Source organism: Gopherus evgoodei, chromosome 3 (genome assembly GCF_007399415.2).
Source record: "Gopherus evgoodei ecotype Sinaloan lineage chromosome 3, rGopEvg1_v1.p, whole genome shotgun sequence".
Lineage (NCBI taxonomy): Eukaryota > Metazoa > Chordata > Testudines > Testudinidae > Gopherus > Gopherus evgoodei.
This window is the reverse complement of record NC_044324.1, coordinates 93220801-93246303: the sequence shown is the minus strand read 5'-3', so window position 1 is coordinate 93246303 and position 25503 is coordinate 93220801. Positions and strand designations below refer to the sequence as shown.

General features: G+C 43.5%; 1 protein-coding gene across 1 annotated transcript in view; it reads right to left on the bottom strand.

Moving 5' to 3' along the window:
• ARMC2 (armadillo repeat containing 2) overlaps positions 1 to 25503 on the bottom strand; it is a 137803-nt gene that overhangs the window by 15246 nt on the left and 97054 nt on the right. The window contains exons 13-16 of the mRNA XM_030556072.1: positions 23574 to 23892; positions 21934 to 22056; positions 16100 to 16213; positions 13692 to 13824 (exon numbers count right to left, since the gene is read on the bottom strand). Coding sequence (XP_030411932.1) covers positions 13692 to 13824; positions 16100 to 16213; positions 21934 to 22056; positions 23574 to 23892 — 689 coding nt within the window. The remainder of the gene's footprint in view (positions 1 to 13691; positions 13825 to 16099; positions 16214 to 21933; positions 22057 to 23573; positions 23893 to 25503) is intronic.

Here is a 25503-nt window from a genome sequence, read left to right as displayed (position 1 = left end):
GGGGCGCACGCACCCAGATGGTATCTCCCGTCTAGTTGGAATCTTCCTGAGTGCGTGCGCCCCACACCCTCCTCAGTTCCTTCTCTACCGTGGAGCATCATACTAGTACTCCAAAGTAGAGGGGAGGAGGGCAGGGAGTGGAGCACACACAGGGACACACATCTCGAAGAACTTCAGTTACTGCAAGGTGAGTAACTTTCTCTTCTTCTTCGAGTGCTGTCCCTGTGGGTGCTCCACTTTAGGTGAATGTGTAGCAGTACCCACTAAGGTTGGTGGGACTTTGGAGATGCGGCAGGGAGTACTGAAGATAGTACTGTATGGCCTACTATTGCATCTGCCGTGGTATCTTGCGCGACAGCATAGTGTTTTGCAAACGTGTGTTCAGATGACCATGTAGCTGCCTTGCAGATATCAGGAATGGGAATGTTGTGTAAGAAGGCAATGGATGCCGACATGGCTCTAGTGGAATGAGTTCTAATGTTATCGGGCGGTTGAAGATTCTTCGCGCGGTAACAGGATCTGATGCAGTCAGAGATCCACTTGGATAGACATTGTTTAGAGATAGCCGTGCCCCTTGATCTTTCGGCAATGGAAACGAAGAGTTGTGGAGACTTGCGAAATGGTTTAGTCCGTTCTAAATAAAAGACAATTGCTCTCCTCACATCGAGAGTATGCAGGGTTGCTTCCTGCGGAGTTTTGTGAGGTTTGGGATAGAAAGTAGGTAAGTATATAGGTTGGTTGAGGTGGAAGGTTGACACCATCTTGGAAGAAATTTAGGATGTGGTTTCAAAGTGACTTTATCTTTGGAGAAGATTGTGTAGGGAGGGTGGGCCATGAGGGCACTCATTTCACCAACTCTCCTCGCTGATGTTATGGCGACTAGGAAAGCCACCTTCATGGACATATGGAGGTGAGAGGAGGTAGCCAAGGCCTCAAATGGAGGTTTCATGAGGGCATGAAGTACGAGGTTAAGATTCCACGTAGCCACTGTTGAATTTCAGGGTAAAGATTTTGCAGACCAGTGAGAAAGCGTTTAATGGTGGGGTGTGTAAAGAGTGAGTACCCATCCAATAGGTCATGGAAGGTGGTAAGCGCCGCCAGGTGTACTTTGATGGAGCTGATCGAGAGTCCGTCTTGTTTTAGTTTCAGGAGGTATTCTAGAATGTTAGGGAGGGTCACATTATTGGGTGCTAAATGGTTATGCGAGCACCAAAGAGCGAAACGTCTCCACTTCTGCAGGTAGGTTTTACGAGTGGAGTCTCTCCTACTGTGCAAGAGGACATGTTGGACGTGCTCGGAACAGGCTAGTTCATGGGTTTGGAGGTGGAGCTTTTGGAGCTGGGGGTGAAGGACTTGTCCATTGTCCTGGTAAAGGAGGTCTGGTCTGTTGGGGAGAGCCCATAGGTGACGGGAGGACATGCAGAAAAGGTAGGGGTACCACGTCTGTCTTGGCCAAGCCAGGGCAATAAGGATGACCCGGGCCTTGTTGTCCGCGATCTTCCGAAGAACCCTGTGTAGTAGAGGGATAGGTGGGAAGGCGTACAGGAGGCAGTTGTTCCATGGGATGAGGAATGCATCCCCTAAGGATGCAATCCCGAGTCCCGCCCTGGAGCAAAACAGAGGACATTTCCGGTTTCGAGTCGTGGCAAAGAGATCTATGGACGGCGTGCTCCAGTGGGAGAAGAGCTGTTGGAGTACTGTGGGGTGCAGTTCCCATTCGTGTTCCATTGAGAAGTGTCTGCTGAGTGCGTCGGCAGTCGTGTTGTGACAGCCTGGTAGATAGGAAGCGATGATCTGTATTCGATGTCATATGCACCAATTCCATAGTCAAATGGCTTCCATGCAGAGGGAATGTGATCATGCTCCCCCTTGTCTGTTTATGTAATACATACATGCTATGTTGTCTGTTAAGACTCGCAGGTATTTGTTCTTTATGAGGGGAAGAAAATGAAGGCATGCTTTCCTCACTGTTGTGAGCTCTAAGAGATTTATGTGTAGATGTGTCTCTGATGCAGACCACCGGCCTTGTGCCCTGTGTTCCCCTAGATGCGCTCCCCAACCAATCAGGGAAGCATCCGTGGTGAGCATGAGCATTGGGGATCGTTGCTGGAAGGAAACCCCTGTGCAGAGGTTTTCTGGACTTGTCCACCATTGTAGGGAAGCTATAACATGAGGTGGAGGAGTTAGCAGCATCCCTAAGGGATGTCTGCTGGGTTTGAAACTGGAGTTGAGCCAGCCCTGGAGGCATCGCATATGTAGCCTGGCCTGTTGAACCACGAAGGTGGTAGCTGCCATGTGACCAAGGAGCTGTAGGCAGATTCTCGCTTGCGTCCTGGGACGAATAGAGAGCGTATGTACGAGCTGCGTGATAGCGAGGAATCTGTTGTATGGGAGCGAGGCCCTGCTCTGGGTTGAGTCGAGATGAGCTCCAATGAATTTGATCTGTTGCATAGGTATCAGGGTAGATTTTTTAATGTTTATTTGGAGGCCTAGGTTGTGAAAAATGGAGATGGCGAAGCACGTGGCTTGAAGTGTCTCGCCATAGGAGTCGCCCCGATTAGGCAATCATCCAGGTAGGGGAAAAGTGTGACCCCGTGTTTGTGGAGGTGAGCCACAACCACGGCTAGGGTCTTGGAAAAAACTCTTGGAGCTGTGGAGAGTCCAAAAGGGAGAACTCTGTATTGGAAGTGATCCTGACCGATTGTGAATCATAGGAAGCATCTGTGAGCTGGATGTATTGATATATGGAAGTAAGCATCTTGTAGGTCGAGGGCTGTGAACCAGTCCCCTTGATCCAATGCAGGTATTATTGTGCCCAATGTGACCATCTTGAATCTTTGTGTCCTCACAAATTTGTTCAGTCGGCGTAGGTCTAGTATAGGCCTCCATCCCCCGGTTTTCTTCTGCGTTAGAAAGTAATGGGAGTAGAACCCTGTCCCTTGGTGTTGCGTCGGCACAGGTTCCACTGCGCCTAGTTGCAGAAGGTGTGCCATTTCTGTGCGAAGTAACTGTTCATGAGAAGGGTCCCTGAAGAGGGACGGGGAAGGGGAAAGAGTAGGAGGGTAGGATATGAACGGGATGGAGTAACCGGTCCGAACTATTTCGAGGACCCAACGGTCCTGTGTAATCCGCTGCCAAGCATGCTGGAAATACTGGAGGCGGTGGCCAAATGGACAGGTAAGTGGTGGAATCAAGGGGTGGTTGTGCAGACCCTCGACCAAAGCTTCAAAACTGTTGTTTATTGTCTGGTGGATGGAAGTTGTGGCTTGATTTTGATTTTGTCTGCGTTTGGGAGGTCTAGTACGATTCCTAGTTGCGTCATATGATCTGGATTGAGGGCGATAGTACTGATGTGTGCGTGGTCTTTGGTATGGTTGGTATCGTTGTCTCCTGGGAAGTGATGGGTGAATGCCCAGGGTGCGCAGTGTCGCTCTCGAATCTTTCATGGTGTGGAGGAGTTCATCAGTTTTTTTCGAAAAGAGTTTGTCCTTATCAAAGGGGAGGTCCTCCACTTTGGTCTGGAGCTCTTTAGGAATGCCTGACGCAGAGAGCCATGAGACTCTGTGCATAACCACAGCAGTTGCAGTGGTACAGGCTGCTGTGTCCGCTGTGTCTAAGGACGCTTGTAGGGCCGTTCTGGAGATCAGTTGTCCCTCAGACAGGATTGATTTGAAGTCTGCTCTTCTGTCCTCTGGGATGTATGAGGCAAATTCGAGAAGCTTATTATAATTATCAAAATCATAGCTGGCGAGGAGAGCAGAATAGTTTGCAATCCTGAACTGTACCGTAGAGGATGTATAAACCTTGCGGCCCAGGACATCAAGGCGTCTAAGGTCCTTGTCTTGTGGGGTTGGTCGATATTGTGACTGTTTAGTTCGCTGTGTAACTGCATCAATGACAAGAGAGTTCGGTGGTGGATGAGAAAATAGGAGGTCTGCATCCTTTGCAGGAACGTAGTATTTACGTTCGATCTTCTTACAAGTTGGTACTAGAGAAGCTGGGGTTTGCCAGAGGGTGTCAGCTGGCTCCATGAGTGCTTCATTTATAGGGAGCGTGATTTTCAAGGGCGCAGATGGTTGAAGAATTTTGAGGAGTTTGTGCTGATTCTCCTGAACCTCTTCTAAGGGGATATCCTGACTGATTGCAACTCTCCTGAAAAGCTCTTGAAATTGTTTGCAGTCGTCCATGGACTGTGGAGGTGGAGGGAGGATGGCTTCATCTGAGGCTAATGGAGAGTTAGGGCTAGGCGAGTCAGGATATGGTGCATAGATCCCAGACGCTGGAGGAGGCTCAGGCACCCTGGAAGTGGACGGAGCAGGAGATTGAGGCACCGAAGGAAGATGATTGGTAGGAGGATTCTGCCACGGGTATCACTGAGGCCAAGGCATGGGGTAGGAGAACCCAGGCATCGCCCACGGGGGGGCAACATAGGGAAACTGAGGCTGCTGGGCTTGAGCTGTAACCTGAGGTGGTAAAGGTGCCTGTGGAGGAGAAGCAGGAGGGGAGAACTCCGCTTGCTGCTATAGCTCAAGGTCACCGTTGGTGAAAGCCAGTTCAGGTGGAGAAAGTGGCAGGTCCAGAAAGGAGTCCTCTGTGTCTAGGAGCGGAGAGTGAGGCTCAGGTGGCACTAGAAGGTCACTTTGAGTGAGAAGCTGTTGCTCCTGCTCTCTAGGCTGATCTAAGCCTTCTCTCTGCTCTGGTTCTTTAGTAGGAGAGAGTGGCAGAGAGTGTCCTGCTGTGTTGAGCCTACAGGTGCTCTGTAGGGGGTCTGCTGCTGGTGCGCGGGCCGAGGCTGATCGCGCTGTCGGCACTGCAGCTATTTTCGTCGCTGAGGCAGAGCGCGCTGGCGGCACCGCAGCCACTCTTAGCGCTGAAATTGACCAGGCTGTAAGTGCCGCAGCCGTTCTGGGTGTCGGAACCGAACGCGCTGCCAGCACCGCGGCCGGTGCCGGTGCCGAGGAGGAACGTGGTGCCGGTGCTGTAGCCTTCCTCGGTGCCAAAGAGCAGTGAGGTGTCAGTGCCGCAGTCGTTTGCGGCGCTGAGGGGACTGAGTCAGTAGGTGCCTTCCCCGCACTGGAGGTCTGGTCCCTGCCTCTAAGCTCTGTCAGAGCGGTTGCTGAGGCATTAGGAGAGGCTGAAACAGCTGTCTTTTGGGCTGTCAGCACAGGGGTTAGGGATCTCGCTGGAGACCCCCTACCCTTGTTAGCGTCTCGTTTGTGAGACTGCTGAGCTTCTTGCCTCTGCTCCAGAGAGGGTGAAGCAACGCTCCCCACCGGTTCCGATCTGGCTAGGGAGTGTGTGGGAGCGGGTTCTACCTTTCCCGTCTCCGACAGCGGCTGCAGGGATTTTTCCATCATGATGATCTTGAGGCGCAGATCCCTGTCACGATGAGCTCTTGACTTGAGGCTCACACAATGGAGGCACTTCGCGGGGATGTGGGTGTCCCCAGGCACTTCACACAATGAGAGTGGCCATCTGAGCGTGGCATGGAGTCCTGACAGGAGATGCATCTTTTGAAACCTGAAGGTCCTGGCATTATGAGTTAGAGAAGAGAGTCTCAATGGGAGACAAGCCTGAGGGTTTTTTGTTTTTTTTTAAACAAAGTAACTAACTATGTAACTATACTAAAGGAAGGGAAACAACTGGGAAGTAATTAATAATTATTTCTATGTTCTTTGTTACTGTTTCCTATAGAGATTAGAGAAGAGAAAGTAGCACTGCCCCGAGTCCCGTCTTCAGCCGAGGACGGTTGAGAAGTAACTGAGGAGGGTGTGGGGCGCACACACTCAGGAAGATTCCAACTAGACGGGAGATACCACCTGGGTGCGTGCGCCCCAACCAGGCACTGCTACCGAAAATCTCCGATCAACAGCGCCGGGACGCACTGTCACCTAGAGTGGAGCACCCACAGGGACAGCACTCGAAGAAGAACAAGCAGTTTCAGGGAAATGATATGAATGTTAGTACGGCATGCAGATTAATACAAACAGCAGAAGCAGCAGCTTCCACAATTATCATGAAACAGGTTTCGATACAGCACTTGAGAAAGCCAAAGAAATGGCACCTGACTTGGATGTAGAATGAGCATTTCCAGTTATTCACTCAAGGGGGAGAAAGAAATAGTTATCTGAAGATAGAGGAGCTGATGGTGAAATGGATACAAAAGAGAAGTTTGGGACTGATTTTTTAAAGTCAGTTCTGAACACTGTCATTTCAGAAATTTACAGCAGGTTTAAGGAATTTTAGCTATGTATGACTTCTTACATATACTTCCCAACTTGATGTATGACTCTCTGGAAAAAGCATGTAAAGAATTGGCTACAACTGAAGCAGACTTATCAGCTAACCTAGTGGATAAACTGTGACATTAAAATGTATTTTGAATAAAGCTGAAGTTAAAACTCTGCGTTAGATTCTGACTTTATCATTAAAACAAACTGCACTTAGTATTTCCCAATGTTTACACAGTATATCTCATGTATTTATCAATTCCTAGTACTGTAGCTTCCAGCTGAAGGCTCTTTCCTCCAAGATCTCCAAGATATGATACGGTCCTCGCATCATATTCTTATAGATAAACTAGGAAAGTACAATTTAGATGGGGCTACTATAAGGTGGGTGCATAACTGGCTGGATAACCGTACTCAGAGAGTAGTTGTTATGGCTCCCAATCCTGCTGGAAAGGTATAACAAGTGGGGTTCCGCAGGGGTCTGTTTTGGGACTGGTTCTGTTCATATCTTCATCAACGATTAGATGTTGGCATAGAAAGTACGCTTATTAAGTTTGCGGACGATACCAAACTGGGAGGGATTGCAACTGCTTTGGAGGACAGGGTCAAAATTCAAAATGATCTGGACAATTGGAGAAATGGTCTGAGGTAAACAGGATGAGTTCAATAAAGACAAATGCAAAGTGCTCCACTTAGGAAGGAACAATCAGTTTCACACATACAGAATGGGAAGAGACTGTCTAGGAAGGAGTATGCAGAAAGAGATCTAGGGGTCATAGTAGACCACAAGCTTAATATGAGTCAACAGTGTGATACTGTTGCAAAAAAAGCAAACGTGATTCTGGGATGCATTAACAGGTGTGTTGTAAACAAGACACGAGAAGTCATTCTTCCGCTTTACTCTGCGCTGGTTAGGCCTCAGCTGGAGTATTGTGTCCAGTTCTGGGCACCGCATTTCAAGAAAGATGTGGAGAAATTGGAGAGGGTCCAGAGAAGAGCAACAAGAATGATTCAAGGTCTTGAGAACATGACCTATGAAGGAAGGCTGAAGGAATTGGGTTTGTTTAGTTTGGAAAAGAGAAAACTGAGAGGGGACATGATAGCAGTTTCAGGTATCTAAAAGGGTGTCATCAGGAGGAGGGAGAAAACTTGTTCACCTTAGCCTCCAATGATAGAACAAGAAGCAATGGGCTTAAACTGCAGCAAGGGAGATTTAGGTTGGACATTAGGAAAAAGTTTCTAACTGTCAGGGTAGTTAAACACTGGAATAGATTGCCTAGGAAAGTTGTGGAATCTCCATCTCTGGAGATATTTAAGAGTAGGTTAGATAAATGTCTATTAGGGATGGTCTAGACATTATTTGGTCCTGCCATGAGGGCAGGGGACTGGATTCGATGACCTCTCGAGGTCCCTTCCAGTCCTAGAGTCTATGAATCTATGAATCAGAAAGACCTATTTATAGTCTCAAATGTCATAGGAGAAATTGAGTGCTTTAGCTCTATTGTCTATTGAAAGTCGAGTTGGAAAGCAGTTGGACTTCACAGAACTGATTAATACTTTTGCAACCACAAAAGGGAAGAAAAATTGTTTTGTAGTGATTCTATCTGCATACAGGGTGAACTATTTTGCAAATTTTTAAATTTATGATTATTTACTTTACTATTTCAGGCCACTAATTGATTTCTGGTTTAACTCATCAGTTACTGGTGTTTTGTTTGCTACATAAGCAGATTCCATTTGGAGGATTTTCAAATATATATAATATAAAACAGGCCAAAAAGATAATTTGAAGAGCAAGTACCATAAGACTCAAACACTAACAGCAAAACAAAAACAAAACCTCAGAAGCAGGGAAGCCTACCAAACAATCAGTGAGGTCACTGGATGAGTGAGATGCCAAAGGAGCACTTAAAGAAGACAAGGCCATTGGTCTTCACTTTAGAGAATGTGAGGGAAATTCCCACACCTGAGCTATTCTTTTTATGTGACAAATCTGAGGAACTGTCCCAGACTGAGGAGTCAACAGAGGTGGTTTTGGAATAAAATGATTAAATAAACAGTAATATGTCACCAGGACCAGATGGTATTCACACAAGAGTTCTGAAGGAACTCATGTACAAAACTGCAGAACTACTAACTCTGGTATGTAACCTATCATGTAAATCAGTTTCTGTACCAGATGACTGGAGGACAGCTAATGTGACGCCAATTTTTTAAAAAGGCTCTAGAGGTGATCCTGGCAATTACAAGCTGGTAAGCCTAACTTTAGTACTAGGCAAACTGGTTGAAACTATAGTAAAGAACAGAATTATCAGACACATGGATGAACATGATGTGTTGGGGAAAGGTCATCACAGCTTTTGTAAAGGGAAATCATGCCTTACCTATCTATCGGAATTCTCTGAAGGAGTCAACAAACATGTGAACAAGGGTGATCCAGTGTATCTAGTGTACCTGGACTTTCAGAAAACCTTTGACAGGGTCCCTCACCAAAGGCTCTTAAGCAAACTAGGCAGTCATGAGATATGGGGTGGGGGGAAAGTCCTCTTGTGCATCAGTAATTGGTAAAAATACAGGAAAGAAAAGGCAGTAATAAATGGCTAGTTTTCAGAATGGAGAGAGGTAAATAATGGTGTTTCCCATTCCCGGGGATCCGTTTCAGGGATCTATACTGGAATCAGTGCTGTTCAATATATTTATAAATGATCTGGAAAGGGGGTAAACAGTGAAGTAGCAAAGTTTGCAGACAATACAAAATTGCTCAAGATAATTAAGTTCAAAGCAGACTATGAAGAATTACAAAGGGATCACACAAAGCTGGGTGATGGGGCAACAAAACATCAGATGAAATTCAATGCTGATAAATGCAAAGTAATGAATACTGGAAAATATTATCCCAATTATACATATAAAATGATGGGGTGTAAATTAGCTGTTACCACTCAAAAAAGAGATCTTTGAGTCATCATGGATAGTTCTCTGAAAACATCTGCTCAATGTGCAGCGGCAGTCAAAAAAGCTAAGTGAATGTTAGGAACCATTAGAAAAGGGGTAAATAAATCAGACAGAAAAAATTGTAATGCTTCTATATAAATCCATGGTACGCCACCCTTTGAATACTGCATGCAGTTCTGCTCACCCCTCCTCAAAAACATACATTAGAAATTAAAAGGTACAGAGGAGGACAATAAAAGTGATTAAGGGTATGAAACAGCTTCTATACGAGGAGAGATTAAACAGACTTTGACTGTTCAACTTGGAAAAGAGGTGACTAAGGGGGGATATGATAGAGATATCCTGCTAGTGAAGGCAGGGGGCTGGACTCGATGACCTTTCAAGGTCCCTTCCAGTTCTAGGATATTGGTATATCTCCAATTTTTTTTTTAATCTATAAAATCATGAATGGTCTGGAGTAGGGGAATAAGGAAGAGTTATTTACCCTTTCACATAACATCAGAACCAGGGGTAACCCAAAGAAATTAATAGGCAGCAGGTATAAAACAAACAAAAGGAAGTCTTTCTTCTCAGAATGCACAGTTAATATGTGGAACATGTTGCCAGGGGATGTTATGAAAAGAATTAGCTAAATTCATGGAGGATAGATCCAACAATGGCTATTAGCTACGATGATCAGGGATGCAACCCCATGCTCTGGTTGTCCCTAAGCCTCTGACTGCCAGATGCAGGGACTGGATGACAGGGGATGGATCACTTGATGCTTGCCCTGTTCTGTTTATTCCCTTTGAAGTGTCTGGCAGTGGCCTTTGTCTGACTCATTATAGCCATTTTTATATTCTTATGTAATTAAAGCACGTTAACAGATATGCTTAAACCATGCACTTGGGGTTATCAGCAGAAATAATTCATAAATTAGGTGCAATGTATAAACTCTATCTCCCTTGCCTTTTAGTATGACATGTATCATAAAAAGCAACATTATCAATATTACATTTAATTCTGTTTTAATTTTGGATTTCCCCCACCCCAGGTCTGACAGGGAAAGTTATACTTAAAACAGCATCAGACTAGAGAGTCTTCATTCTTTATATAAATTATAAATCACAGCAAAATACTGAAATAGTAGCCAATTTTTACTTTTTTAAACTCTTAAAATCTATAATTTTCCAAAGGTCTAATTAGCCCCTATTCTCCTGGAAGGTTGTTTTCTTGAATAAATGACATCCAGGGCCCCCAAAATACCCACTCTTTCCACTCCAAATAATGGGACCATAGAACCAGTCCTTACTGCAGTACTTTGTATATTAGTTTGCATGGTGCCTGACAAATGTGCTGGACGCTGTGGTAGAGGTGCTTCATAAATCCTAAAATGCATTAGTAGAACCACTGTTGTAAGTTGTGCTGTGTGTTGATACATGAGAATGGTTCTGCCAAAACCAGTATTTTGTGGCTGCTCTAAATGGTTAAAAAGATGCAACAAACCACTTCATGTAACGAAACCTCTGAAATGGCTTCCTCACTTAGGGTAGATGCACCCTAAGGGTGTCTTCACTGTACAGTTAGTCCAGGTGATTGGCACCCAGGTCTGAGTACCCAGGTGTGAACAGGCACTGCAATGCCCTACATGAGTTTGTGTGTCTTCACTGATGCTACTGTCCCCTGTGTGTATCACTAGGATTCTGGGAGTATTTCCCAGGGTTCTTTGTACTACAGGCAGCTGAGCCTCTGATTCTTTTCCAGTGAATTATGGGAGGACGTGTCTGTCCTCCTGGGCACGCAAGGGGAATTGTGGGAAGGCACCGGAGAACTATCAGTATTCAAATGTCTTAGCCTGTACCCTCAATGAAAAATATACAGGTTACCAGCCTGAGTGAAAGCAGAACCCAGGCTCTAACCCATACATCTATCTCTGCCAGCCATCATGGGTTCAAGGCACCACTAAGAGGTGTGAGAGGTTTATGTGTGTGGATGGGAGATGGGTTGGGGCAACACCCAGTAACAGCCCAGGCTAACTTTGCAGTGAAGTCACACCCTCAGAGAAGAACGCAGCTGCCAGCATTACCACCAAAGCAGTGGCTCTTTAGTAAAATAGGCTGGACTGTAAGAGTTTATACAAGCAAGATAGTTCTTGCTTTAACAAGAGGTCTGGCTGGATGAATCTATGTTGGAGGCCTCACGGCAGGGCTGGGCTAACTAGCTGCAAGAAGTTTGGAGTCCACATTTGTCATAAACAGATAGTTAAGCGTTAATGTCTCTTTTACCTGTAAAGAGTTAAACAGTGAACCGGACACCTGACCAGAGGACCAATGAGGAGACAAGATACTTTCAAATCTCGGTGGAGGGAAGCCTTTGTTTGTGTTTTTGGGTTTTGCTTTGTTCTCGCTGGGTCCTGGAAGGGACTAGACGTGCAACCAGGTTTCTTGCCAATCTCCCTGCTACAGTCTCTTATATATTCAGAATAGTGAGTATTTAATAGAAAAGGCAGTTATAGTCTTTTGTTTTCTGTACTTGCAAATGTGTAGTTTGCTGGAAGTATTTTAAATTGTATTTGCTGGGGGGAAGCTTCTTTCTAGTGTCTATAAGCTGAAAGACCCTGTAACTTTTATCATCTAAATTACAGAGACACCTTTTATTTTTTTCTTTCTTTTTATTAAAAGTTTTGCTTTTAAGACTTTTCTGATTTTTTCCCCTTGTTGAGGCTCAAGGGAATTGAGTCTGTACTTAACAGGGAAGGAGAAGGGAGGGGAGAAGGGTGGAATCCCTTTGTTTTAGATTCACGGAGCTTGAATCTGTCTATCTCTCCAGGAGCCCAGGGAGGGAACACCTGGAGGGGAAGAGAAGGGGGGGGAACAAACCTGATTTCTCTATGTTGTGATTCAAGGAGTTTGAATCAGTGATCTTCCAGGGTAACCCAGGGAGGGAAAGCCTAGGAGAGGCACTGGTGAGGGAAAGAGTTTACTTTCCTTGTGTTAAGATCCAGGGGGTCTGGGTCTTGGGGGTCCCAGACCCCCTGGATCTGGGGGGACCAGAGTGTATCAGGCACTCCAAGTCCTGATTAGTGGCAGCTATCAGATCTAAGCAGGTAATTAAGCTTAGAGGAATTCATGCTGGTACCCCAACTTTTGGACTCTAAGGTTCAGATTGGGGAAAGATACCATGACAACATTAAGGAGGGTTTTGATTAAGCTTTGACTACCTTGTTCTCCTAAACATTACTGAACCCTAAAGGTATATTTATTTTTTAATATATTGCAATTTTTTTCATGTAAGCAATTTTGTCTAGAATGTCAGTTTTCTACTGGAAATGCTGTTCTGGGAGAAAACAGAAGTTGACAGCTAAACAGTTTTTGTTCATGAATATTTGTTGTTCCTGTCTCTTAAAAGTGCACTCCCTTCACTCATCAGCAACCTTCCTTCCACAGACCAACCCTGCAATAACTTCTCCACAAACTGAGCTAAATGGGACTATGTGATGGACTTAACCCTATCACCTGGACGGCAAGGGAGAGAACCCCAATTAGTCATGTGCCACACCTGGGTGGACGTATGATAAACTAAGTGCCTCCTGGCTAGAGGAAGTGGAGTTATGCTTTATAAGTAGACCGAGGGGGCTCAGCTGCGCAGAAAGATTGCCAAAGAGATAGGTGTCTCTGGTGGAGAGAAGCCCTGGGATGGGGTTTAACAGACAGGAAACAATGGAGGATGAACACTGCAGGACCACATTAGGCTCCAACTCGGCAAACCCTGAGGTAGAGCCAACAAGAGAATTACAGTGAAGCCTGAGAGGGGAGGAAGGATTATAAGTTTGAAAATTTCTTTGAACTTTCATTTGGACTTGTTTGTGCTGCCCTGGAAGAAGTTTAGATTTTCATATGACTTGGCTGGAAGGCCAAACCACAGAACATGCAGAAGGAGAAGATGCAGGCTTACAGAGAGCCTAGCAGGTGCCAGATGATGACCCCATGCAACACAGAGGGGGTGCCCACAAAAGCATGCTACTACAGGCTCTTTTGGGATTACATCAAAACTGCTCCTTACTCTGCTAGAGGAGATGGTGCACGGTGATACATGGTACTCCTCTTATGGGATAAGTGTACTATATCTAATGAACTTTGAACCTCCAGCAAGCCAAGGAGCAAGATACTGAAATTGGAGAATCAAACTCTAATCTACTGTGTGGAAACATGGAGTCAACCCTGAATGGTATCTCAGTGCCAAAAAACAGTACACAAAAATACATTATGCTTTCTTATTTCTTCCATTTGGAAGTTAAACAATAAAATTAGATTATTTGCCAATAACTGGATTGTTCTTATCAAATCATCTTCACAATTCCATACTCAGACTTGGTGAAGCACTTGCATAACACCAGAGAATGGGGAAAATACAGCAGAAATCCAGACAGGGAACAACTGCTTATAACATAGAATCATCATCTAAAGCCACTTCATTGTGATCAAGACACTTGATATCCCTGATCAGGATTCTTCCCCCCGGACTTACTTCTTAATTCCTCCTTCTTCCTTTAGTATAGCTCGTTTGTTCTTATCCACAGTAAGGTTTAGCAGAACTCCACAGGCAGAAAAGCAGACATCTTGATGTTTGGCATCGAGCAAAGCAATCATGTACTTGTATACTGGATTGTACAGCAAGGAACAAAATCATCCTCAAGAAACATGGACTTGCACTGTACTTATTACATTCATATGCTTAGGCCAGTAAGAAGTATTTAACTGAAGCACACAGAACTACCTGAAAGTGTTACCTGATGACATGTTGTTTGTAATGTTGCTAGAGTAATCTGAGATTGGATATCAGCCACGACCCCATGAAGTTTGAGTATGGATTCCTCTAATCCCCCAAAAGGAATTCTGGTTGCCTTTTATATTTGTGTTTCCCTATTAAGTTGCTATAATTTTACTGTTGGTTTTGCCAAACTGAAACTAAAACAATACTGCAATTTATTTTTCATTTAGCAGTAGTACATCCTGATATTGGAATGAATCGTAGGGGCAACATTTTCAAACTGTGATACCTAAAAATTAGGTACATAAATACATCTTTTGGGCACCAGAGGTGCTGAACTCCCATTTCCTTCAGTAGGAGCTGCAGGTGCTTATCACTAGGGCTCCATGTCTGTCACGGAGGTCGTGGAAGTCATGTATTCTGTCACTTTCCATGACCTCCACGACTTCTGTAGGGGACAGTAGGGCTGACCAGGAGCGGCCCAAGGGACAGCCACACCAGCTGCAGCTGCTCCAGCTGGATGCCTGGGGACTGCTGCTGAGTCCGTGGCTGCTTTGGCCGCCTGCCCGGGGACTGCTGTCTCTGGGGCTGCTCCAGTGGTCCGTGGCCCCTGGCAGTTGGTGTGGCCACCACAATATTTATAGATTCATAGATTCATAGACTCTAGGACTGGAAGGGACCTCGAGAGGTCATCGAGTCCAGTCCCCTGCAATCATGGCAGGACCAAATACTGTCTAGACCATCCCTGATAGACATTTATCTAACCTACTCTTAAAATCTCCAGAGATGGAGATTCCACAACCTCCCTATGCAATTTATTCCAGTGTTTAACCACCCTGACAGTTAGGAACCTTTTCTTAATGTCCAGCCTAAATCTCCCTTGCTGCAGTTTAAGCCCATTGCTTCTTGTTCTATCATTAGAGGCTAAGGTGAACAAGTTTTCTCCCTCCTCCTGATGACACCCTTTTAGATACCTGAAAACTGCTATCATGTCCCCTCTCAGTCTTCTCTTTTCCAAACTAAATAAACCCAATTCTTTCAGCCTTCCTTCATAGGTCATGTTCTCAAGACCTTTAATCATTCTTGTTGCTCTTCTCTGGACCCTCTCCAGTTTCTCCACATCTTTCTTGAAATGCGGTGCCCAGAACCGCACAATACTCCAGTTGAGGCCTAACCAGCACAGAGTAGAGTGGAAGAATGACTTCTCGTGTCTTGTTTACAACACACCTGTTAATGCATCCCATTTAATCACAGATATTTTTAGTATAAGTCATGGACAGGTCAAGGGCCATGAATTTTTTTTTATTGCTCCTGACCTGTCCATGACTTATTAAAAATACTATGACTAAATCGTAGCCTTACTTATCACCACTGAAAAAATCAAGCCACTTATATCTGGATGCCTAAAAGGGGGTTTAGGCACTTAATGTCAGGCACCGACGTTTGAACATTTTGTCCTTTAGGCTTAGCAAGAGCTACATCTGAACATGCTCCTAGCCTGGGGCAGAGCTCCAGATAAGAGAGAAATGCCATTACAGTCCAAGAAATGTAGAGAGAGGCAGTGTTTAGTTAAACTTTTACAAGATACTTTCTCCAGATTGCAAAGATCTGGCATTTGCCCTAAAGCTCCTCCACCATGAAAAGGAAAAAAGTGATGAGAATGCTGGCATCTTACACCGCACCCAGAGGCAAAAGGGAGCTCTTCTTGGTGAGGGTGATAAATGTTTTAAGATGCATGTCACAGAATGCTGTACACACAGTCACATGTGGGAATCAGAGACCCACAAATGTGAACCCTTATGAATGTTTAAGCTGGAATTTCATTTTACACAGAATTATTGAGGATATCTGGTCAAAGTGAACTTTAGGAATCTGGGGAGCCAGGGGAAAATTTCAAGACTATTTATTATTATTTTAAAGAACAAACAATTTCTGCGGGCAAACATTTTTTTTCTTGCGTGAAGAAAAATGTATTCCCACACTCATTATCTACGTTTTAATAATATTCATCTAAATTAAACCAATAAATGCTGTTTATGCTGTAGCTATAGGATTTTTCAGTGCCATATTATATGCTTGTATGTTTCGAGTTATACATGCTGACTGACAGAGGTAGCTATCTAAAGAGCTTACACAGAATCATTACTAATGCAAGAGTAACTTACCCTTCTTCTGTACGATGAAGTCACAGATCTCAAGGTATTGGGAAAGATTGCCAAAGACTCTAACAGCTTCCAGAATTCCATCCATATTGCTGCTCATTAGCAGCTTTAGAAGCACTATTTGTTTGCAGAGAAAAAAAAAGGTACAGTTATCATTACTTATAATTTATATAGCACCAAATATGCCACTAGGCTCTTTACAGATACATTGAGAAACCTTCAAGGCAGGATTCTCAAACTAATTGGACAAAGCAAACATGGGAGGAGATGGGGCGTGGATGAAAAGCCAGGACAGACAGAAAGGTGATGCTTGGAGAACATATATTGTTGGTTCCATTTTTAATCATCAGTTCAGTCAACACTTCCTGAAAGGAGGAGTAGGGTTTGTGTTTTAAGGAGGGATGTGAAGGGGACAATGGGAAGAGACACCCTGAGCTGGCTCAGAGAAGAATTTCCAGACACAGAAGGTGAATTGGATAAGAATGGTATACGACTATACACATAGCAGTTAATTTGGCAACGGGGGTGTAGTGAAGAGGTAAGTGGAGGAGTGAAATGAGACTAAAGCATACGGATCTGGCAGGAGCTAAGTTGTGTGGACCTTTGAGACCTGTCAAGGGGAGAAAAGCTGGTGAAGAGACCTGAAAAAGGGCTATGCATGGTTGGAGTGATGGGCAAGTTAGATTATTTTGCTTTGTTTTTGCTGTGATGTTTTGAATGGACAGAGGTGAGAATTCAGAAGGCCAAAGAGGAGGCAACTTCCATAGTGTAGGAGAGAAATGATCAGGGCCTGGAAAGGGGGATTTTGCAGTGGGAACAAAGAGAAATGGAGGATTCTCAGACATTCTAACAGAAAAACTGTAGGATTTAGGGACTGTTTGTGGGAGAGACGACGGGGGAATCACAGGGAATATCAAGATTGCAAATCAATCAGTCTCACCGGAAGAATGATAAAGTTGCTGACGATGATAGAGAAGGGAGGGATAGATGATGATAAATGCATCCCTTATTCAGCTAATATTCCCATTCATTGCAATGGAAGTTTTGTCTTTGTTAAGGACTGCAGGACCAGATCCTTAATCACCCAAGATCTATCAGGGATGTCACATCTTTATATAAATACAATATTTATATGAAAAATACAAATCTTTTCTTAGTAACTAGTTTGTGCCGTCAAAACATCTACTTTTCCTAAGTACAGTACAACAGATTGTCAGTAGAGCGATTCTGATTACAGAAATAGAAATAGTAAGCTCTATATAGCACATGACAGTTCACATAATATCTGCTCCTCGAGGGGAAAAAAAATGGTTACTAACCTGTTCTAACTGTTATTCTCAGTTATGTGCTGCACATGTCCATTCCACAATGCATTCTCCTTCCCCTCTATATTGGAGTCTGTCCAGTATGAAGGAACTGAGAAGGGTTGGGAGCAGCTCTGCCATTTATATCATCATACAGCAGCACGAGGCAGCAGAGGGCACATGCACCGCCCCGACAACAGTACATGAGTGTGCGCACACCTGACGTGGAATGGATATGTTCAATACATATCAGAGAACAACGGAAACAGAACAGGTTTGTAATTGTTTTTTCTTCAAGTGATTGCATGTGTCCAGTCCACTTCAGGTGACGTATAATCACTTCAATCTGGAGGCAGGATTGGCATCTACCTGAATAACGACTGAAAGACTACACATCCAAATCTGGTGTCATTTCTAGACTACTGAAAAATGGCACAATGAGAAGAAAAAGTCTGCACTGAAGACCAAGGTACCGCTCTACAAATGTATAAAATAGGCATATGGGCTAGAAAGGCTGCAGAGGCACGTGAGATTAGTTGAATGAGTTAGCACTCTATTTGATGGAGTCACAATGGTCATGTCATAGCACTAATGTATATAAGAAGAGATCCACAACAAGGTTCTTTGAGATGAGTCTGGAAAGCCCTTCATTCTTGTCTGCAATTGCCACAAACAATTGTGAAGACTATTTAAACGGTTTAGTCCTGTCCAAATAAAATGCTAATGCTCCCCTAACATCTGATATGCGCAGTCTTTCATCATCCTTATGAGCATGAGGCTTAAGAAAGAAATTTGTTAAATATATTGTCTGATGTGGAAGTGAGAAATCAGTTTGGTCAGAAATTTCAGACAAGGACATAGGTATACACTGTTCCTGTTAGAAGACTATTTAGAGGGTCAAGCATCACAGCTCATAATTCACCCATTCTCCTGATGAATGTGATTGCCATCAAGAAGGCTACTTTAATTCAGCGATGGAGCAATCAACAAGTAGTCAGCAGTTCAAAGAGAGGACCCATGGGCTTTACCACCAGATTCAAGTCCCAAGGAGGAATAGGATCTTCTATTTGTGGATATAAGTGCTCCAAACCCTTCAAAAACCTTAGTGACATATGACTGGAGAAAAGTGAATGATTATAAATTGAAGGATGGAAAGCAGAGACAGGTGGACCCTGATGGAACTAATGGCAATCCCTTGCTGTTTCAAGTATAACAAAAGTCTAGCACATGCTCACTCGGAGCCCAGATTGGGGAAATCCCTTTTTGCTGGGACCAGACAGAGAATCTTTTCCATTCAGACAGGCAAATATACCCAGTAAAAGGTTTCCATAGACTTAAGTGAACTGCTAGAGTCTTTGAGGCTATGTAGCTTGTAGTTGGTCTGCTGCGAAACAAGCATCAGTCCCTCAAAAGCCAGGTCCTGGATGGCTTGTTAGACCTCTTGAGAAAGATCTGATGATTGGAGTCATTAACATCTGTGCACTGTGATGGCCGACACCATGGCTTTAGTCGCAGAATCCACAGCATCTAATGCAGCCTGAAGCAAGATCCTGGACACCATCTTTCCCTCAACCACCATAGCAAGAAACTCTTGTCCCATCTCCTCTGGCAACTTGTCCATGCTTTTTAAGTATATACATCATGAGTTTATTAAAATAAATATTCAGAAAGTTCTTTTAAGTTCCCCCTAAAGGCCAAGCACTTGGAAACTCATGTAGCTCACAGACTACTTGAGGTCCACAACCCTCTTTCTTGTGCTCACTACGGCCAGTGAAATAACAAGCAGATTTGTCCTAACTGGCAATGATGAACACTGCAACTAGTCTGAAAGCTTTTTCTGCTGGCTGCTTCCTGTTCAGCAGTTTTACGTGAGTAGCTCACATGACATCACTATATTTTCCAACAGAAACAAACTGGTCTTCAGCATTGCCTAGGAGTCATGAATTGCCCTGTTAGTTTTCAGTGCACAGTCAAGACTGCTACAGGAGCCACCATTCATCAGCATTCACGGGAATCTTCTGCAGTGAAAGAGGGAAGCACTGAAACCCGCCCCTCTTCATGTAAGGGAGTACGCCAGTGAGAACCTTCCACACTTCCTTTCTTTCTTGACAGAGGAGAGTGAGAATAGTTTGGTTTCATTCACATCCTTCCTTTGGATGTTTTTATACCAGAGATTATGTAACTGTGGCTCAGCCTTCTTAAGTGATACATTTTTTGTCTTTGGAGCGCACCTGACAGCATCACACAGCAGGTATTTCTCAACATGTTTCCTGGGGTAAGCAACTGTCAGGCCCTCCTGCTACAAGGGCTCAACCTCTCCTACAAATTACTTAGTTCAAACAGTGAAATGAAGGGAAGAGAGGAATGTGGGTAGTGGCAGAGATGGTTGTAGTAAGATGAGGCCCTGAAATATAAACTCTTGTGTCAGAGGCCTAGTCTGAGGCCTGAAGCCTGAACCAAAGTACTTCCAGGCATTGCTAAGCAAAAGCTGGGCTGTGAGCCAGAGACAGGCCTTGCCCACAGAAGTTGGCAAGAACAGGGTTGTTGGAAGCAGGTGCATTCACACATATATGTGCTAACAAGAGGAACTTGTGCCAAGATGGCACCTAGACAGCCCGATACAAGAACACTCCATAGACATAACAAGGAACAGGTGGGTGCATCTTGAACACAGGACAGCATGATGGATAGACATGTCTGGAACAACATGATCAAAGGGGAGACAGCACCCTAATGAGCCAAGGAGCTGTACTTCAGTACGTCAGTAGGGATGAGTAATCTGTCCTGTAACTGTATAAAAGTAAGTCCCAGAGTGCGTATCTTTGTCTGGCCTAGGGGGCAGTAGAAAGTCCTGCCACTGACTGAGCCAGTCCATTGCCAGGGGGCACACATTCATAGTATGTCATGTAGAGTTTATAGGAAAGTATTACTGTGCTTCGTCTGACAATAAACCTAGCTCAGGTTCCTCTGTACCTTACTAGAGTCTGTGGTCTTTGGGGGTTCTCTCGGGGTTTGCTGTGTCAGCTATCTGCGCAGAGCCAGGGCAGCACACAGAGGGAACATGCTCACAGCCAACTGTTATCATCTTCGAACAAGAGCAGAGCATCACACCGGTAGCTACTCACAACAATGGTGATGAGACTGACAACACAGGCTGACAATAACTGATACAGCCTGTGGTGTGGTCTCAGAGTTGGAATTTGGCTCCTGGCCAATAGTTATTAGGTGGCATTGGCCCTAGGCTATTTCTAAACTTGGATTTTCACCACTGAACAGTTTTCTACACTTCTGCAAATCCATTTGATCGGCAAACTTGTAGAACTGCATTTCATACTGAAAAGCAAAATACTCTTAAAAAGATGAGAGAAAGGTCTTAAAGCCTCATCCGCTATAACAAAAAACACAAGGAAGCATTGCCTAGTGCAGCCATGGTAAAAATGACATCTTACTTCCCAGATCTGCTCCCTATATACAGTCAGTCATGTCTGCTTATGTTAGTTACAAATTTACTAATTTTTTTCTCCTGTTAGCACCGAGAGCCTTTACAGCTCTAGGGGAAAGAGATGGATCCCATTCTGGCTCATAAAACAGTCACCATTGCTACCTAGAGAGCAGGGCCAGTTCCAGGCACCAGCAAAGGAAGCAGGCGCTTAGGGCGGCAATTCGGCACCGGGTCCCTCAGTCCCTCTTTGAGCTGCCACTGAAGAGAAAGAGAGAGAGTGAAGGACCTGCCAACGACGAATGGAGTGGCATGATTGAGCTGCCGCCGAAGTGCCGCTGGTCAGCTTTATCATTTTTTTTTTTTTTGCTTTGCTGCTTGGGGCGGCAAAAAAGCTGGAGCCGGCCCTGCTAAAGAGGAAACATGGGCTAGCAGAGAGGGCACTGGGCTGAAAGTCAGGAGACATGGGTTCCAGTTCCTGGTTCTGTCATCGATCTGCTGTGTAGCCTTGGGTAAGACACTTCCAATCTCTGAGCCTCTCCTTTTACCCTTTGTTTGTTTAGACTGTATGGGACTCTTACTGTTGTGCAGTATCTAGCACAGAGAAGCCCCAGTCTCAGAAGCAGCATCCAGGCACCACAACTACTTCATTATCATCAAATTTCCAGGGCTGCTGGTTTGATCTTTTAAAACTTTTTACTTGTAAATTGAGCAAATCTGAACTGGAGTCAAAAACACATGCAACAACCCCATAATACTATTTTCACATTTTAGATATTGAAGTTTTGAACAACTCTACCGAAAATTGCACAACAGAAAACAATCTGGTGAGTACGTGAATTTTTTTGGGGAGAAAGGCTGTTTTTGCCAACACTGAAATGATTTCACAGAGTTCTAAATATGAGGGTCTGGCATTGGATGCATGCAGGGATTCCCTTTGGTTAGGGGAAAAAATTGGCTCTACGCAATTCCTACAGTAAATCACAAAATATTTTTAATGACTCTTTTCCACATTGCCCTAACAATCAAAATACACATCTTACCCAGATATTCTAAAAGACATATAGAAGGAATTGGATTTTTAAAAACCTTACACTCTGCAATGTGCAGCTTCTTGTCTTCGATTACAGAATTCCTCACTTTGTAGTAGGATAAATTGTTAATTGTTGCAGCAGCGTTGATCACCAGCTCCTCACAGTCATCAACTGACTTGTATTCTGATATTTTAAAAATATATATACACACATCAGTCTTACCCTAGAACATTGATTACAGCTCAACAAAATTAATTCACAGCCTGTATTGTTGTGGCACCCTAACTCTGCTTAAACAAGAGTTATATTGGTAATCTGCCTGGACTATGGGGGATTACAAGTAATTTGAAGGAAGTGAAGCAGATTGCTGTGCCCAAGATAAACCACTGTCTGCTAGATAGAGCTGGAAAAAAAGGATTAATGAAAAATATTAGGGGCTGTGGACTCTGAGGCCTGCACTTCTGTAGTACAGTAGAACCTCAGAGTTATGAACACCTCGGGAACAGAGGTTGTTTCATAACTCTGAAATGTTTGTAACTCTGAACAAAACGTTATGGTTGTTCTTTCAAAAGTTTACAATAAGCATTGATTTAATACAGCTTTGAAACTTTGGAATGCAGATGAAAAATGCTGCTTTTAATCATCTTAATTTAAATGAAACAAGCAGTGAAACAGTTTGCTTATCTTGTCAAACCCTCCCCTCCCCCCAACAAACTTTCCCTTCATTTTTTTAGTAGTTTAGGTTTAACACAGTACTGTACTGTATTTCTTTTTTTTCCCTTCTGTCTCAGCTGCTGTGTGATTGCGTACTTCCAGTTCCAAATGAGGTGTGTGTTTGACCAGTCAGTTTGTAACTCTGATGGTCATAACTCTGAGGTACTATTGTAATAGGGAGTGGCAAAGCAGGATTGCATTTAGTCTGAAGGCTACTTGGTAGCTGCCCCCATTCTAAGTGTATCTGTACTGCAGCCACAGCATACCCTAATACTATTACAAACAAACAAAAACTGGTAACAAAGACTTTGTGAATGCTGGCACTGTTGAAATTGTTCTTGCTCTTAAACCTATATAAAATCAGGATGGAAACAATTTATAGTTCCAGCCATCAATGCTGCTAGTATGCCAAATTATTCCATTTTTCAGCGAGATGAGTTATAGCTGCTAGCAGCAGCAAGTAGCTCAGAAATACCAATAAAAGCTCCATCCTCCAAGTTCTTCATATACAGAACTTCCCTTGATTTGGATAATAGTGTTTAAAATATACTGGCATGTAAGTTTTGCAGATCGTGTCTGCTGTACCAAGGCAGAACCAAGCAGAATGTGCTTGCAGAAACAGGGCCTTAATTACAAACTTTTTGTTTAAAAAAAATCCTCTTCTTATTTAGGGAGGAGGCAAGAAGGCAATCTCACTATACGAGTTTTCAGTCTGAGATGTTCAAAAGAAAATTCCCCCAGTTTGCCAATCTTTTTGCGTAGTCTGGATTATTCTTAAGAATCTGATCTATAAATCCTATCAATGCACGACACTCCTTTGAATGCCTTGCAGGAAAGATGCTGTAAAGTTTCGTATGAATTAGCAGATTGATTTTCATACTTCCACAACATGGCAGATTTAAGCTGAAGTAATGAAGTACTGTATCTGCCTGACAGACTGAACGAAAATAATATATGAAAAAACAAACATCATATGCAAACCTTACCTAGCACAGTAATAAGCAATGCCACAATGTGATGGTTAGCTGCCAGAACAGCACCAACATTAGGATGAATGGAGAGATTGGCGAGCACTCTTATCAGTTTGATAAGGACATCTTCTGCTTCTGAAGGATGCTTTTGTTTTGATTTATTTTCTTCTCCTTCATGTTTCTCTTTTTTTGTATTCAAATCAAATTCATTGTACGTTTGGAATAATGATATCAGGGTGTCAGCACTTCCTTTCTCTTTAAAAAATTGTTCACGGGCCTGGTTGTTCTTCGCTGTTAAATTGCCAAGAATGAAAACAACACGGACAACTAAATCCTGCAATAAAATAAACAAACTATGTTACACCGAGAGAAAAGTTGAAGTTGCTAGTGATTTGAAAAACCATTAGCATTTCATTTATTTCACAATTCAGTTAAAAGCAGTTCCACTGCAAATGGAGGAACACTAAATACAGCAAAAAAGGAAATAATCTTTGATGCTGCATTTGATTACCCAGTTTAGGGAGGAGATTTAAAAAAAAATTAACAAAAGGCACAGAGTTCTAGTACCATAGAGGTTATTAATTGTGGGGGTCTCCTAAATAGAAGTAGTCTATTTCTATCAAATGACCAACAACCCAACAGGATAATAGGAGAACATTTCAGATGGATATTCTAGTTATGTAACTGGGGTTTAATCAGTCTCCCAAATAAGCACAGGGTTGCTCTGATGGCCAATAGAGCCTCAAACGCATTCTACCCTGCTACTGCTGCCCTAGAAAGACAAAGATTTTAAAGCAATGGAGATGTCACAAGATTTCCACTAGGAAGCACAAACCCAACAATGAGAATTCTGTTCAGATGGTATATATAAAGGTTTATATCCTCCTGGCATTACTCGTTTAAATAAAGTGTGTTGGGGAAATCAAGAGCCCAGTGAAAAACGTCGAGTCTGCCATATCACCAACCTCCCAATCTTAATATTAAATCTCTCTTATTGCCTTCATTTTGACCACCATGGGGATACAGCAATTTGTGTGATGCAGGAGCTGACTGACTCAGCTGTCATCCCAAAACATTACTCCTGACTCCCAATGGCTTTTAATTCAACAGTATGGGCTTGTTTAGCTTTCAGAATTCTCCTTGTTTTCTCTCCCAAAGATGAAATTACTCAAAAAACTGTCTCTACCCCCATCAAAACCTGGCTAGTTTCCAAAACTGAAAGTCCAAGTACTGGCTCTGTTTCAACAGTACAGGGAAAGAAGTAGCAATCCCCTGAGTGTAGCATAATTAGTCTACCCCTAACTGTTAAATGACTGTACTTGCACTAAACCAGGGCTTTGGCAAACACCCTACATGTTGTTTTTCTTGAAATACAGAAGTCCCATTCAGATACTGGAATCCCCCAAGGAATAAATCCCATACTTTATCAAGAGACATTCAAAGAATGGCAACTTGTTACTGTACATGTATTAAAATTTGATTGATTAAACTGCAAAAATTTCTCTGTGGATCATATATTCCTCCACTAATAATTTCTCCTCTTTTGAGCCACTCCCACAAGGCCTTGCATCACAGAGAGATACACCTATGTCCAAAGACAAGAAGATAATCTTCAGAGTTCATCACAACTACTAATGAACTTGCCAGGCAGGGGGGCTCATCGAGTGACCTCTAGTCTCTCTCCCCTACTTTGGGCTAGACACTGTACGACTCTCTATGGCATTGCTCCCACTATTATTATTTTGCAAACATCTGAATGTCACCAACACAAGATACTTATAAAATAAAAAAGTTTATATGTAACCGTCTATAAACCACCACAATCCCCAATGGAAGCCTTCTCACAAAGGCTACAAAGAATTTGAAACAACAAACAGTCGATGAATCAGAAGAGAGAAGTGAAAAAAGAAGGCGGTCTAGTTTAACTTACTTTATTTTGACTTTC